This window comes from Sinocyclocheilus anshuiensis, unplaced genomic scaffold, assembly GCF_001515605.1.
Source record: "Sinocyclocheilus anshuiensis isolate Anshui unplaced genomic scaffold, SAMN03320099.WGS_v1.1 scaffold715, whole genome shotgun sequence".
NCBI classification, from domain to species: domain Eukaryota; kingdom Metazoa; phylum Chordata; class Actinopteri; order Cypriniformes; family Cyprinidae; genus Sinocyclocheilus; species Sinocyclocheilus anshuiensis.
In genome coordinates, this window is record NW_015551089.1 from 92,954 (window position 1) to 107,676 (window position 14,723).

The window sequence follows — 14,723 nt, forward strand, 5'->3', positions numbered from 1 at the left end:
GTGTGTAATAATAGTCCAAATTGGATCATTTTAAAGGTAAAGGATTCATAAAAAGCACGGAAATGTCGTAAACAAAGTCTTGTTTTTCGAAATGTACAAAAACATGCGTGTTACCTGCTGAGGGTGCCATCGAGCTGCACCGTTGAGGTCTAGTTGTCCCGACAACAGTTCTGGCTGTTGGCTACGTCATTTTGAACGAAACCCAGTACCCACGAGTCCGCTATTGGTCGATTCACTGCCAGCCGCCTGAGGATCCTCGCAGCTGATTGGCTGTTGAGCACGTCAATCTCCTGTGCTGGTCGTGCGGGTACAGGTTGAATGCGCGGCGACAAAATAACTAGCAATCGCTGAGAGTAAATGGAGAGAAGTCGAACTTTAGTCGCGCAAGTCCGCATAGACTGTAGCGTTTTTTAAATGTATCCTTAACCTTTCACTAGTTGGATTGCAAGTCATTTAAAAGTTTTAAAACTGTTACCTCAAAGGATGTCTTTTTATTTCCAGAATGGATTTGATTCGCGTCCCTTGCATTGTTCTGCGGCGGACAGTAACGTGGAGTACATAAAGCCTTAGAAGAATTTTGTTTTTTATTTATTTATTTCTTTAGACGCACTTTCAGCAAACTATTTTAACTCTCTATTTTAACTATTTTAACCCCAAAATGGATATTACAGTGTCTGAACTCATGTCTAACTTCATGGATTCGCCGCTTGTGGTTTGGGTAAGTCACAAAGACATGATGGCACCTGCTGTGTGTGCGGAGTTTGTATTTGCGTTGTGTAGTTTGTTCAGCAGCGGCCAGTGACAGTGCAAAGCTCAGGTATACTAAATGTGGGCTGGATGCTTTATGTTTGTATCATACCTAGTGGAAAGAGTCTAACGTGCTTTCCATTTAGCAGATGTGTATGAGCGTATTACAATTGTTTAAACTGTATTGCAACATTTTATTATTATTCCCCCCCGCCCCCTACATTTTACCTAGTTTTTAATATATATAACTAAGTGATAAAGTTGTATTTATTTATTTGTTCATTTTATTTTATTTTTTCTTTATTTGCCTACTTATGTAAGGTAATTGTTTTACAAATAATAGTCATTGTTAAGTATGTATTTTTGTTAATATTTTTCTACAAATGCAATTTAACAAATATAATGTGTATATATATATATTTTTTTTTTTCTTTTCTTTTCTAAATTGGTCCCAGTTAGATGTGATTTTAAACCTGTACACACAAGAGCATAACATTAGTACTTTATGTGCACAGAACTACTTCATCCTACATGACGAAACCTGTATATATATATATTTTTTTTTCTTTTCTTTTCTAAATGAGTCCCAGTTAGATGTGATTTTAAACCTGTACACACAAGAGCATAACATTAGTACTTTATGTGCACAGAACTACTTCATCCTACATGACGAAACCTGCGGAACTTCCTCTGACCCCCCTTACCCTGACCCCTGTGTCCTGTATGGCTGTGCTTTCTTTGGCCACTGTGTTTCTAACTCATACGTCACCATCTTAACCCACATTAGACAATCATCATAACTACCATGTTGACATGTGCTGTTCCATGACAAACACACACATAGTAAGGGGAGGACAGTTAAGTTTAGTCTTTAGAGTTGAGCACAGACTGTTTACTACTATTTACTTAAAGGGGTCATATGATGCGATTTCAATTTTTCCTTTCTCTTTGGAGTGTTACAAGCTCTTGGTGCATAAAGAAGATCTGTAAAGTTGCAAAGTGTGTTTGTGTTCTGTGTGTTTCATTGTGAAAGTGAAACTACTTTGTGTGGCCTTCCGAAAGCGGACGAAATCCGCTTCGTCATGCCTAGAGCTGATTCGTGCTGGTCGCTGAGGAAATACATCAACTTCGCGCTGTGGATCGCCGGATCGGCTTTCCCCGTGGACGAAGCGGAGTCCAGCCCAGGGTCGTCACATGTGGTTGCTGCAATGCCCGCCGGCCGCACCGTTCTCAAGCCCACCGACCTCCACTCACTCTAGCCCGCCGTGTGAAACTACTTTGTTTGGCCTTCCAAAAGAGGACTATGACCCCTTTAATATTTATTAAAAATGATCTTACAAGTATCTATGTTTAAAATTTTGTACACTGCAGTTCAGTTCTGAAACAGAAAGCATGCTTGTGCAGCTGTGCGTGCATCCTGTCATAATATTACTACCTACTTCATTTGATCTATTTATTTATTTTTTACAGGTCAAGACTTTTGGACCCCTTGGGTCCGTTTCAGAAGACAAGCTCTCCATGTTCATGGATTTAGTGGATGGTGTCTTCCTTCATAAGATAATGACACACATGTGAGTGACAGATGCAGAACTGTGTGTGTGTGTGTGTGCGACTGTGATCTAGCAGCTGTTACAGGCCTATCTTTTTTTCATTAGAAACCACATCCTATCCTTTCCTGCCATCCAACTGTGCAGACACTTCATCACGAATCTTCACGCTCCATCAGTTTTGTTCCTCTTCCTCTTCCATAATTAGCGTGTTAATAAAGGGTCTTTATGTGTAACATCAGTTTGCAAGTATGCAGTATAAATTTCTTGCCGTGTTTGACTGAATGTTAGGCCACAGAAGTTTCGGGTAGCAGGTGACTAGGCAGGCGTGTGTGTGTCTTACTAATGAACAAGGAAATCTCTTCTTTTGAGAGTATTTGCATTATGCAAAGCAGCTCATTACACATTTTGACACCTAGAGTTTGTAAATCTAGATTGAGCTTTATAAAACTACAGTTAGCGACCTCTCAGACCCGCTGCATCAGCTTTGTCCTTTAACCTACTTTTACTGAAGAAGCTTTGCCACCCTCTCTGCCTTAATCAGGGGTTTAAAAGTAGACCTCCTCAGACAAAGGAAATATTTTCTCTATAAATGGGGGTGGGGGGCATGTCTAATGGGAGGATGAAACATGTACTGTATTCGCTGTCCTCGATAGATTATTGTACCCTGGTGTCATGAGTTCTCTGTGTGTCATGTCACTTAGGGCATTGACTGCATCAGTTTCATTCCTGTAGTTGTCTTAAAGTCAACATGAAATGGTGTTTGCCATTGCAACCCATTCTGCTTCCCTGTTGTGACACATTTCCTACTGAAATCAATAAGTCCGCATGAAATCAAAGCTTATAATTTTAATGCAATATTGAAGTGTTTATTATAAATTATTTATCCATGCACTTTAAAAAAAGTAAACATTAATGTCCCGTCACAACAACATCTTTTGATGATTTGTCTATCGGTGCAAGGACTGGCCAATAATCCCTCACCTCCAGCAACCTGTTATTTATATGAGATTGCAACAGTTAACCTTTTTTTCAAATTTTGAGAAACCGTTTCACTTGCGTATGCGTCAAGGGAAGAAAAGATTGATCACAATTTGAAAAGCATTCGATTGGGGTCAAGATAACCTAAAACCAGACTAATTATACCTACTTGATTATAGTTTTGCAACCTAAAAGTGACCTAGTATACTGTATATGTGAGCTTAAAAGAATAATGTTACAAGAATAATAATTCTTGTACATCGTTAGTATGAAGACTCACTTACTCAAGTGTCCAGTGTGTTTCCACTGAACCATTACAAATGAGTGGAGATGTGGAATGTTGAGGGCAATGTACACATGGCTCCTTTCTCTTTACCCACATCCATTTTTAATGTTCCCACACCCGTGTGCCTGTAGCAAACCGTTAGCCTTAACAGTGTTTTTGCGCACCAGGTATGCGGTAAACACCCTCACTGTTAGTAAATGAGCTCATATGCTACCGCATCCCGTCTGGCAGATGTCCTCTGCATGCACCTATTGGTCTTCCCTCAACTTTTATTGAACAATCATTGTTTTTCTAACCATGCTGTCAGTTGCAATATCTATGCTCGTAAAATGGCACAAAAAGTGAAACTCAATGCAGTGTTCTTGGCTTCAGGCAATAGAAAACAGTTGAGCCAGACAGCAGAGGAAAAAAGAAAACTGACCCTGATCTTTTAAGGTTCTTTCACTTGCAAGCGGGAATTTGTGGGCCAAGCTGGCAGAATTTGCATGCTATTCCCACAAAACAAATGTAAATGAGGAACGCACAAACAGAGTCTATGTAGGACCTCAGAACTGTCTGTGCCAAGACCAGGACCCACTCAGTGGCTTCAACCTTTACATCCAGTGATATGATAGCCTAATTACTTGTCAAAATAACTTGGAAATTTTTTGTTGATGTAATGTATATAGTTTATTCAGAACAAAGATTTGTTTGTAATGCAAGAAAAAAAATCTATATGCAAAGTAAAGTAATGCAATGTTTTTGAGGTAGGTTTTATATACACAACATTTGAAGATCAGGTCACTGTGCATTAACATTGTAAAATTATTGATGTTCAAAACTATGTATCTTATAAATAAAGTTTTCAGAATTAATGACAGATCATTCAAAATGCTTTTTGTTTTTTTGGCAGATAACAACTTTAGAAACATTCCTAGACATAAGGATGCAAATATGGATTTGAATATTAGAATAAATGGACAAAAAATAAAGTTTTAACGTTGGATTTGGAAAGAGGAATGAGTGATTCCAAGTGTAGCCAAGTGGAATAAGTCATGATATATTGAATAAAATAAAAAAAGAAAGCCAAGAAACTCAATGCACAACTTTCTGTAATGTTAATCAGATAAAAAAATATGAACCAAGATATGTATTACTTAAAAAATTAAAGTAAAAATGAATAATAATACAGCTCAGTTTATTAAAGTGATAGATAATGATTATTTGTAGCGCAGTCTTGGGGTGGGTTGTTTGAGTGACTAGTCAACTGGTCTTGAGGAAATCATGCATAATTGGGTTCACCAAACTAGTCAACCTCACAAATTAACTAGGTTGTGGAATGATAGTCAAACATCATGCCAAGCCTTATTAAAAATGTGCTTATGTGAGATTTTCAAATGTACTCTTGTTGCTCTTGGTCCACAGAGACCCAAGCCCCATGAATCAGCGAGTCAACAAACAAATCAACAATGATGTCAACCTGAGAATACAGAACCTCAACACTGTCATCCGACACATCAAAAACTACTACCAGGTAAGATCTCTTCCTCCATGTCCGGTTGCAACAGGAAAAGTACTTCCTGACCACTAGTAGGCTTTTTTTTTTTAAAGAAAGCGTTGTGCATGTGTGTGATTGTGTTTGATGCCAGACAGCAGCTGGTCTCTGCAGACACAAGGTGGTGATTCTGGTGTCGTGGGGATTAAACCTGTCTGCAGATGTGACTGGAATTGTGGGTAGCTGGGCGCCTTATTGTTTTTATCTTAATAGAAGTGTTTCTGTTACGTCAAGCCCATTTAAACTTCTGATCTTAGTTATTATGTGAAGGCAGCCAGTTAGGGATGTGAAAAATATATATATTTTCAAAATCAGCTAGTTGGTGGGTTATCTGGATGACTGGTCACTGGGTATAATCTGGCTGGTTTAGTGTCATGTCCGCCAGCCACCAATCAGAGACCTCTTTAACTAATCAGTTGGTTGTTGGACTAGTTGACCCTCATGGCTTATCCATATTACACATGTATGCATGATGATATCAGTTAAAATTTTGAAAAAAAAAAGTATCAATAAATATTGGACATATATTAGCTAATATTAGAAATTAATTTTTTTTACATTTATATGACTTTTGCCATCATCCAAAGCAAAATAAAAAAATATATATTTTTTTTATTTATAACAAGTAATTTAATAACATTTTTAACATTTTTAAACATTTTATAGTTAGCAAACTTCATAATGAATATCCAGTTTCATACTGTACATTATAATGTTGTAATTCATAAATTCACTAATGGCATAAAAACTGTTTATCTTAGTAGTATTTTAATTAAATAGTGTTTTATTTTGAATTTATTTAGACAAAATACTGAAGAATTTTTATATTGGCCATTTAATGAGAATAACATGAAAATAATTACTGGCTTATTTGTATCAACAAGATTTTTAATATCAGATTTTAAAATCCTTGTATACCACACTAATGTTGTGAACACATTTTTAGAAAGTATTTTATATGATTGTTCATTGGGATAATATAGGAATTAGAATGGTTTGCAAGACCTGAGTTGAAGGTGGTCTATAAGAGGCTGAAAGTTTTTACGAGAGACTGTAGTCATAATGATGGTAATTATTGTGAAGAAAACAGGGAGACATGAAAGGGCCAGGTCTTTCTCAACACAATATTAGAGAAAATGTAGCACTGACTCATAATTTCTTGTCTCACAGAAAACAGTTCTCACTCACAATTACTGCTGGAAGGAGGCTTTTATGTTGTTGCTTTTGGGAGTTGAAATCTTTTGGTTGGTTTGGTCGGTTCTAGGCAGCATCCCACCATCTGAGTATGCCTTTGCCACATCTGACCCCCTTTTCTCTTGGCAGAGCGTCTCAGAAGCATTCCTACTCAGACCTCACTGCTTTCCATCCCAGCTTAGAAAAAGAAGACTGATTGTGTGTCAGTTGCTGGGAATTGTCTGGGTTTTCTACTCTTGTTTACAAATTAAAATATATTATTTCTGTAGATTGTTCTTTTTTCCAAACACATTCAAGCAAGGATGTAACCAAATATTCTGTACTGGGGGTAAAAGTTTAATGTTGAGTCCTAACCAAGTGTGACACAAAATGTTGCACAGCAGTTTTGCGTGGAAAAATGACGCAATGACAAAATATTTGATGTTTAATTTCCTTAGAGATTCCTTAATACTGCCCAAATCAAAAACCAAGTAATCAGCAAAATGGTCTGTTGCTTGTCGTGACTTGTTAGGACACATGGACACTTTTATTGCTTAGGACTTTGTCATGTTAAATATTGTTAGGACACTAAATATTGGGGGAATATTGAGGGGGACATCTAGCCTGTATTTTTGCCCTGCCCTGCTTTTGCCATCCAACAGGTCCCTTCTTTGTCCCATTTAAATAAACACTCTGCAATAGGCAGCTGAGATATTAAAATAACCTCTTACTGATTAGTGTTATTATGTTTTATGCAAGATTTTGGCAGTGTGTCAGAATGTAGAAATCACACACACAGTGCACACTCCTCCAGTGATGGAAGGCCCCCTTAACCACATATTTGGCTTGGGTGGAGCTCGTTTTTTATAGGTCACCCAACGGGCTCAGTAATAAGTAACTGAGAGGTTTGTGTTCATACAGAAGTGCCCTCACCTTGGCATAAAAAGCACTTTGACTAGACTTTAACTAGAAGAGGAGCTCTCTGTCAGATATGTTGAGTCAGCCTGGTAAAACTCAGCTTATTCATTAATGTTCTCTGCACTGAGGGGTAAATACACACTTTGGGTTGTTTGTGGTGTTTGAAACTGGCCAGCAGTCTCAGTTTCCTCATGTGGCTTGTCCAAGACACACACAAAGTGCTCAGTCTCAGCCCAAGAGAAACTGTCCTATGTGACCCCGCAAATGGACTTCAGAAAGACAGCATTTGAGCATCTGATGTGGGTCAGCGCTCTGCTGAACAGAACCAGATGTGTTGTTTTATCCGGTGTTAATCGCTCCCCTGAGAGACCCACATATGGGGGTCTAGATGGGGGAAGGGTCACTGTAATGTAAGAACTGAAAGCCTCAAGACCCCCTGAAATGCAGTCCTAAAGACATCAGGCTAATGGCCAAAGGAAATGCTTTTGTTACGCATTAGCTCTCTCGCTTCAAATTAGGCCTGTTTGTTTTCTTCTAATGCTTTAGGAGTTGGGTCATTAACTCTTTGTTCAATATCTTCTACTTACATCTTTCTAGGATATAGTGGTTCCTCACAGACAACCTAGGCCCCAAGTACATAATAGTAACACACTGATAAAAAAATGAGGTGTCAGCACTGAATCAGGTGACTCAATGTTATGGTTAGCTGATGTTCAATCTACTATCTGTAATTTATTCATTTATTACCCAGAAATATTATACGGTTACTAAATTGCTCAATAAGGATTTTTTAAAAGGTTCCTTTACTTTTTTTTAAAAATTATATTATATTGCAGAATTTATTTTTTGTAATGTTTAAATAATAATAACAAATAAATTAAAATGAAAAATAATTAAACAGCAGTGCAATGAATTTGGCGTCAGTTGAAGTTGAGACTTGCTATACTCCTAGCAGTACTATGTGCACAAGCAATATGCATATGTCTTTTTATCAACAAATTTGCATTCAGACACAATATAGCATCACTTATGCGTCTGCTATGAAAATGTGTTGCCTTATTTGACACATAATTGAAGTGCAATATTTGGCTGATAATCAAAAACAACATTTTGTAACACTTACAAACAATATAAGGTAAGTTTTGATGCACCAAGTGGAATTAAAAAGGTAATGGTTGCTTCCAAACACATTTCGCAAATACTTCTGCACCAGTTAACATGGTTGGAGGATTGACTTCTGCTACATTTTGTTATTTTTTTTAAATGGGACCAATGATGCCATTGTTAAAATCATTTTAGAAAACCATCAATGAGATGATACCAAGACTAGATACTAACACTAACCACACTATTGAATATCAATAATCAATGCCACATATCTATACTGTTGTATAATCACAATCAGTATTAGTGACCGTATACCATTCATGAATAGAACTAATCAATTTGTTGTCTTCCTCGTTCCATCAATTTGGATTGAATTGCAGAAATAACTGGAGCATTCTATTTGCGATCACAGAAATCGGAGATGAACTGACGTCTTCTCTTTTTGCAAAGTGTTTTCTCTCAGCCATAAACTAAATTGTGTCTGAGTGTCAACAGTGGTCTCAGCCACTGTGTACAGAAATGGCCCAGAAGGTCAGTGAGATAAGCAGGTGGCCGTAGACTGGTCTTTTATGCTTGTGTGAGCAAGTCGAACAATGTCATACATTTCTAAAAGGATCTATAAACTGGAAAATGGTTGTTGACATGAGGGGTAAAATAACACATTTTCTGAGCATGTTCATGCGGCAGCACCACAGGAAGTGAGTGATAAAGGAAGATGCATATGATTTTAGTGATTAATTTGTGGTGTTTGCTAAGGCAAGTCTTGCTATTACTACTGCTTGTACTGTTTCAACACCCTTAAGCCTAAGTATTAAAATTTTGTTCCACACTGTTTGTGCTACGAACATGAATGATAGTTAAAATCATGAGGCTTATTAAGGAGAGGTGTGCATACTTTGCTTAGCCCTAAGACTTAGATTTTTTGCCTGGCGCCCAATCATATTTGCAACCAAATCCCTTAGACTTCTATTGAATGAAAACTGAGCCATGGCAGAACCAGTTGGATTCGAGAATGGAGAGTAGGAAGTTTTCCAAGCTTCTAGACTGTTTTTGTAGTCACACGAGGTAAGTAATCTGCTAAATCATTTTTTGCTTCTCAAGTCAGTGGAAATGCAGGTTCACTTTCAAATCACCCTAACCAGGAACTGGCACCAGCACCATTTTGGTGGAAAAGCAGTGTCAGAACATTTTAGCAATAGATTAGTCCCTGGCAACCACCCAACACACCCAGGCACTGCGGCGCCAAATTTTGCACAAGTTGGTGTAACTCATTTATCTGAGAAGCAGTATCGTAAACCAGATTTGACTAGATTGTGGGAATAATTAAAGATGGTCTTAATTGGTTATCTTTACATAATGGCATGTGATCACTCTGTTTCTGGTGCATGGACTACTGCAGCCTGGGTAGATCAAAAAACAACATCCTCCACTGGAAGGTTTCTAATGACTTGTGATCTGGACTCTGTAAATATTTGCACATGAGACGAATGTCTGTCTCACGTTTGGTTATGAAAGAGATTCCAGATTACACATCTCCAGTGCTGAATGCCAAAATGATACATTCTCCCAGCTTAGCCTAGATTTAGGTTTAAGCTTAAACCCTAACATTGAGTCATTTAATCTACATGGACCAGATTTGCTCCAGTTTCATCAAGGTATTGAGAATGTATAATAATCCGTTCGGACTGCAGATTGGGGTTCACAGTCCCAGTGTCATCTCTCACTGTCAGCCCCACACATTCTGCTCTCCCCTCACCCAATTAGACTAGCTCTAAAATGACTCTGTGTTTGCTAACCAGAAAGCGTCCCACCGCAGAGATCAGGGCTACAGACAGTGGGAACTAAGCCGACTCGTCTCAGAGTTGGAACATGAGATATGTGGCCTTGCCGGTCCCCTGATCTGCCCAGGGCCCATGAATAATGAACCGCAGTGGACCTGCAACAACGCATAACATCATGTCTGGACATCCAGCCAAAGCTGTTTTCTTTTAGAGTTTGGATATAATTGCCCTCAATATGGTTCATTTGAAAACGTGTTTGTCTCAGACAATGATGTGCCAACTGTCCTGAATTAGATTTGAGGGCTGCCCCCTTCACCCGCTCTTAGGGCTGCACGATTAATCGAATGCGATTGTCATGCGCATTTTGATAGTAATGCCCTTTGGATGGAGATTTACTGCTGATCACAGAACCGTGCTTCACTGAAAGATACACATGACAATCGCAGCTTCTGTCAAATCGCGATCTCGATTCCATTTCGATTTATCGTGCAGCCCTACCCGCTCCTCAGTTACACATGCAATATTGTAAAAGCAAAACCCCTTCTTCACTGTTGCCACATGTACAATCTGCACAGTTTGATTCAGTTCGCTGTTGTAGCTGTCTCAGAGGATGTGGTTAAGACTCATTCGTAGATTAAGTGAATAACCCTCACGCAAGCCCTGTAAACGAGGACAGTCATGTGTTGAGTTGGCGTCCCTCACATGCTTGGCGGGTTTTTTTCAGGTTTCTCTTCACCACGGCTCTGAAAGAAGGGAGGTGTCTCTTTGAGCTAGCCTGCTAGCTCTTTGTTCTACTGTTTGCTCGCGTACAGTGGCCGTTCCCAGAGGTGTACAGTTTCCCTTTTGCCATATGCCCGAGCAGCCCTAGGCATGGGCTCTCCTCGAACATTCATTCTGGCCTTACACTTTTTAATTTCTGCATGATATGCTTCACTTCAGCATTTTACGCAGACACACACACACACTCTCAGAAAAAAAGGTACAAAAGCTGTCACTGGGGCAGTACCTTTTCAAAAGGCACACCTTTGTACCTAAACAGTCCATATTGGTACCTTAAAAGTACATATTAGTACCTAAAAGGTACAAAAGTCTACCTTTTGAAAAGGTACTGCCCCAGTGACAGCTTTTGTACCTTTTTTTCTGAGAGTGCATGAACATACACTCTCTCTTGTTCATTACCTTTATATAAGGCATGTGTGTTTGTCGCTGAACACAGGAAACCCCCTCCAGAGACCGGCTGCTGTGGGAAACCCAAAAACAAAGCCACCTGGACTGTTTAAAGCTGGCTTTTTTTTATCTCATTCTTTTACTCTCATACCCTCTTCGTCCCATATTCTCTGCCTCTCTCTTTTTCATCTCTGCCTGCAATGAACAGTTACAAGATGCAAAGTACAGACTTTGTCTGCACAATAGTGACAGTCACTTGTCCAATTGCTTGCCCATGGATTTCCAAGCTAGTAGAGAGGAAAATTTGCCACAGCAGACATTGGCACAGCATGTTTTCATGTGTTTAGTGAGATCATAAGTTCGCTCACTGTGCAAAATAATGCAGACTAGGCTCAGGAAAGGCTGTAATGTAAAATCTTAATGAGGTAACCCAGGCAAATAGTCGCGATTATGCTGCCTTCAAGTCCTGGGAATTTCCTACTAAATTGTTTCTTGTAAAAAAAGAAATTCTTACTTGTATTTTAGTGCTAATGCAACAAAATTAAGAGCAAAGGATGGATATTACACTGTGTTCTGACCAGTTTGTTTGTCTACATTGAACGCAAAAATGGGTCATGATGCAATTGCAGTTTACAGCCAGTCAAAATATATACCTTCATTGCAATGCTCTACACAGTTTAAAATGTACTTTGCATTTCATTACCTCCGTGATGCTTCACTACACAGCATGCTATTTATGGTTTTCCTGGTGCAACTTGAGTGTTGTCGCAGTCACGGAAGGCCAAACTCCTGGAAGATGGAAGATATATATTAGGATGTCTGATGTTAGGTTTGTAATTGAAGCTTTGTCTGTGTATGTTATCATTCACATGCTGTCTCAGGGAATAATGGGGAATGTAGTTATGTGACAAACTTGTTGCCTCATAAACTGGCTAAATGAGTAGTATTTTCTTAGAATTTCTCTCATTGTACAGAAAAGTTAATCATTCTTAAGAGTAGGGCTGTGCAATATATCGAAATTATCGAAATATCACAAATGTACATATTGCAATATGCATATCGCCACAGCTTGCAATATTTGGGGCCATGAACAAAAGACAAAGAGAAAATCACTCACTGCTCTTACCTAAATAACTTTTGTAGCTTAAATAAGAATCAGAGCATATTGAATTCATAGAGTAAATACTAAGCAGTGTTTTATTTTTCCATTTTATTATTCAGTTCCTAAACTCATGTTAAAATGATTACACTAATGTTAAAATGACATTTTTATGTAATGCTAGAGTAAAACACCACCCTTCACTTTCAGAAATTGTTGTAGGGGTGCTTTCTTATTAGAATCAGAATCAAAATGAGCTTTATTCACCACTTAAGTGTGCACAAACGCAAGGAATTTGTTGTGGTTTTACAGGAGCTCTTGATACATGCATAGATACAAATAACCATATATATATGACACAAGATAGTTATAGAAGTTCACAGAACTGACTCAGCAACAGCTGAGTAAAACTGTTTCATCTGAGCATGTGGCACTTTAAGCATTATCGTATCGCATATCGCATTTTTTTTCAATATTGCACAGCCCTACTGAAGAGACAACAACCCTAAGTTTTGAACCCTACTTTTTTTTGTTGCTGATACACAGTATTTGTCATCATCCTATTGTTGTTTATGGACATAGTGCTCATTTTCTATAATGCTTTTTGTTTTTTTTTTGCATAAAGGAGGTCATGGCTGAGCCTGTATTGTTTTAAGGGAGATCTGTGTGTCTGTTTCTCTACTTGGCCCTTTTTCTTTGCTCCAGATAACTCCAGACTGAAGGTTTCTCTATTTATTAGCTGCCATATGGAGCCTTCCACGTGTCTTTGATGGACATCTGTTGCTTCCAAATGTGACACATGTAGCAAACATCTCCTCTGTGGGCCTCTGGTCAAAGATCAAGCTGTCTTTAAAAGGTAATGATTGAAGCCCCCCTAACCAAGATCCTCTTGGTCAAGCCAAGAAATCTCTTTCTCCACCGCTGGGGTGTATTTTTTGTCTAGGCTTCTTGGAGACCGAGATCCCAGCATCTGAACATCTACACAGATTTGGTCCAGCTGCTGTGGTGGTCACTCTACCTCTGTGGAATGGGACAGAAGTGGGGGGAGGTTCCACTAGGCTGCTTTTATTTAATTTGGAGAATTGGGGGAAAGAGGGAGGTGGTGTGGCACTCTAGGTCAATTAGAGTTGCCAGGGAGTCTGGAATGCCTCTCTCTCCCCTTCTGTCCTTGCTGCTGCCCTCAGAGTCAATAGGAAGTGAAAGCTGGTGTGCCTATATACATACAGAGCCTAAAGGCTTGTTCACACCGGGACAAATATTGCGCGCGATTATCGCCGACGTTAACGCCTCGTGACTAAACAAAGGGCGCCAATGTGAGTGTGCACACCAACGCGCAAAACGCGAGGCGTAAAAGCATAATTTAAAAAAAAAATGCCTCGGGCTCGTTTTTTTGGTTTGACGCGCCGCGTTAAAAACTGGCCGACCAATGAGATTGGCACTTTTGTTCACGTGCCTGGAGCTGCTGAAGTTACAGTAAAACACGACTTGGTGGCGCTCAAGCACAAAACGGTCTTGCTGAGCACACATTGATACCTAACGACGAAGAGAAAGTAAGTAGACGAAGAAGATGCATCGAGGCAAGGTGAATGTAGAGCTGCTGATTTCATTAGTGTCTGAACACAAAGGGCTTTATGACAAACGCGACAGCGACTACAAAAATCTCGATAAGAGGGAGTTGTTATGGAGAGGAATTGCAGATCAAATAGGATTCGATGTGTACCGGGGTATTTCTGTTTTTCATTAAGCGCCATCTAATGTCAGGGAGTGAATTTGCACATTCACTCGGCTCATCGCCTACGAAAATCGCTTGGGTATGAACACAAAAGACACGTTGAAAAACGTTGGCGATAAGCGCGCCGGTGTGTACGAGGCTTAAGGTTTCCATTTCTAAGTCACTTGTGTTTTGTAGGATTTAGGATTTTTATCCTGAAGATGTGTTTTCATGAGTTTAAAAAGTTACCTCTACAACTTCCTGAATACTTCATGTATACTTTATGCTTTGCTGTTCTTTGTGATCTTACAGTGCTTTATGGAGGTATCACAAAGGCAAAGATTTCTGATAACAGGAAGTGGCAAATTGACCTCTGACTGATGTGTCACGTGACAGCAGTGCTCACCTGGGCTCTTTGTGTTGAGTTTGCTCACTTGTTAGCAGCTGATATTTATGCTCCTCTGTTTGGACACTAGTTGACGTCTTGGTCTTTATGTGGTTTCCAGCTTTTATGACTACCCACATTCTTACAATAGACGTTTGAATGGGGACTCAAATTGCATATTCTACATCAGAAACAATGTGACTGGCGATGTCTATATTGTGTTGGAGGGGAAAAAAAGAAGAACCAAAGGTTCAGATCTAAACATGAAGGACAACAGAATTCCTTTG

General features: G+C 39.1%; 1 protein-coding gene across 1 annotated transcript in view; it reads left to right on the forward strand.

Moving 5' to 3' along the window:
• The first annotated feature begins 316 nt into the window (after nucleotides 1-316).
• The window catches only part of LOC107662652 (protein Daple-like), a 57,054-nt gene continuing 42,647 nt past the window's right edge, over nucleotides 317-14,723 (forward strand). The window contains 3 exon segments of the mRNA XM_016452731.1: nucleotides 317-718; nucleotides 2,218-2,318; nucleotides 4,966-5,074. Of these exon segments, the coding sequence (XP_016308217.1) occupies nucleotides 659-718; nucleotides 2,218-2,318; nucleotides 4,966-5,074 (270 nt within the window). The 5' untranslated portion in view covers nucleotides 317-658.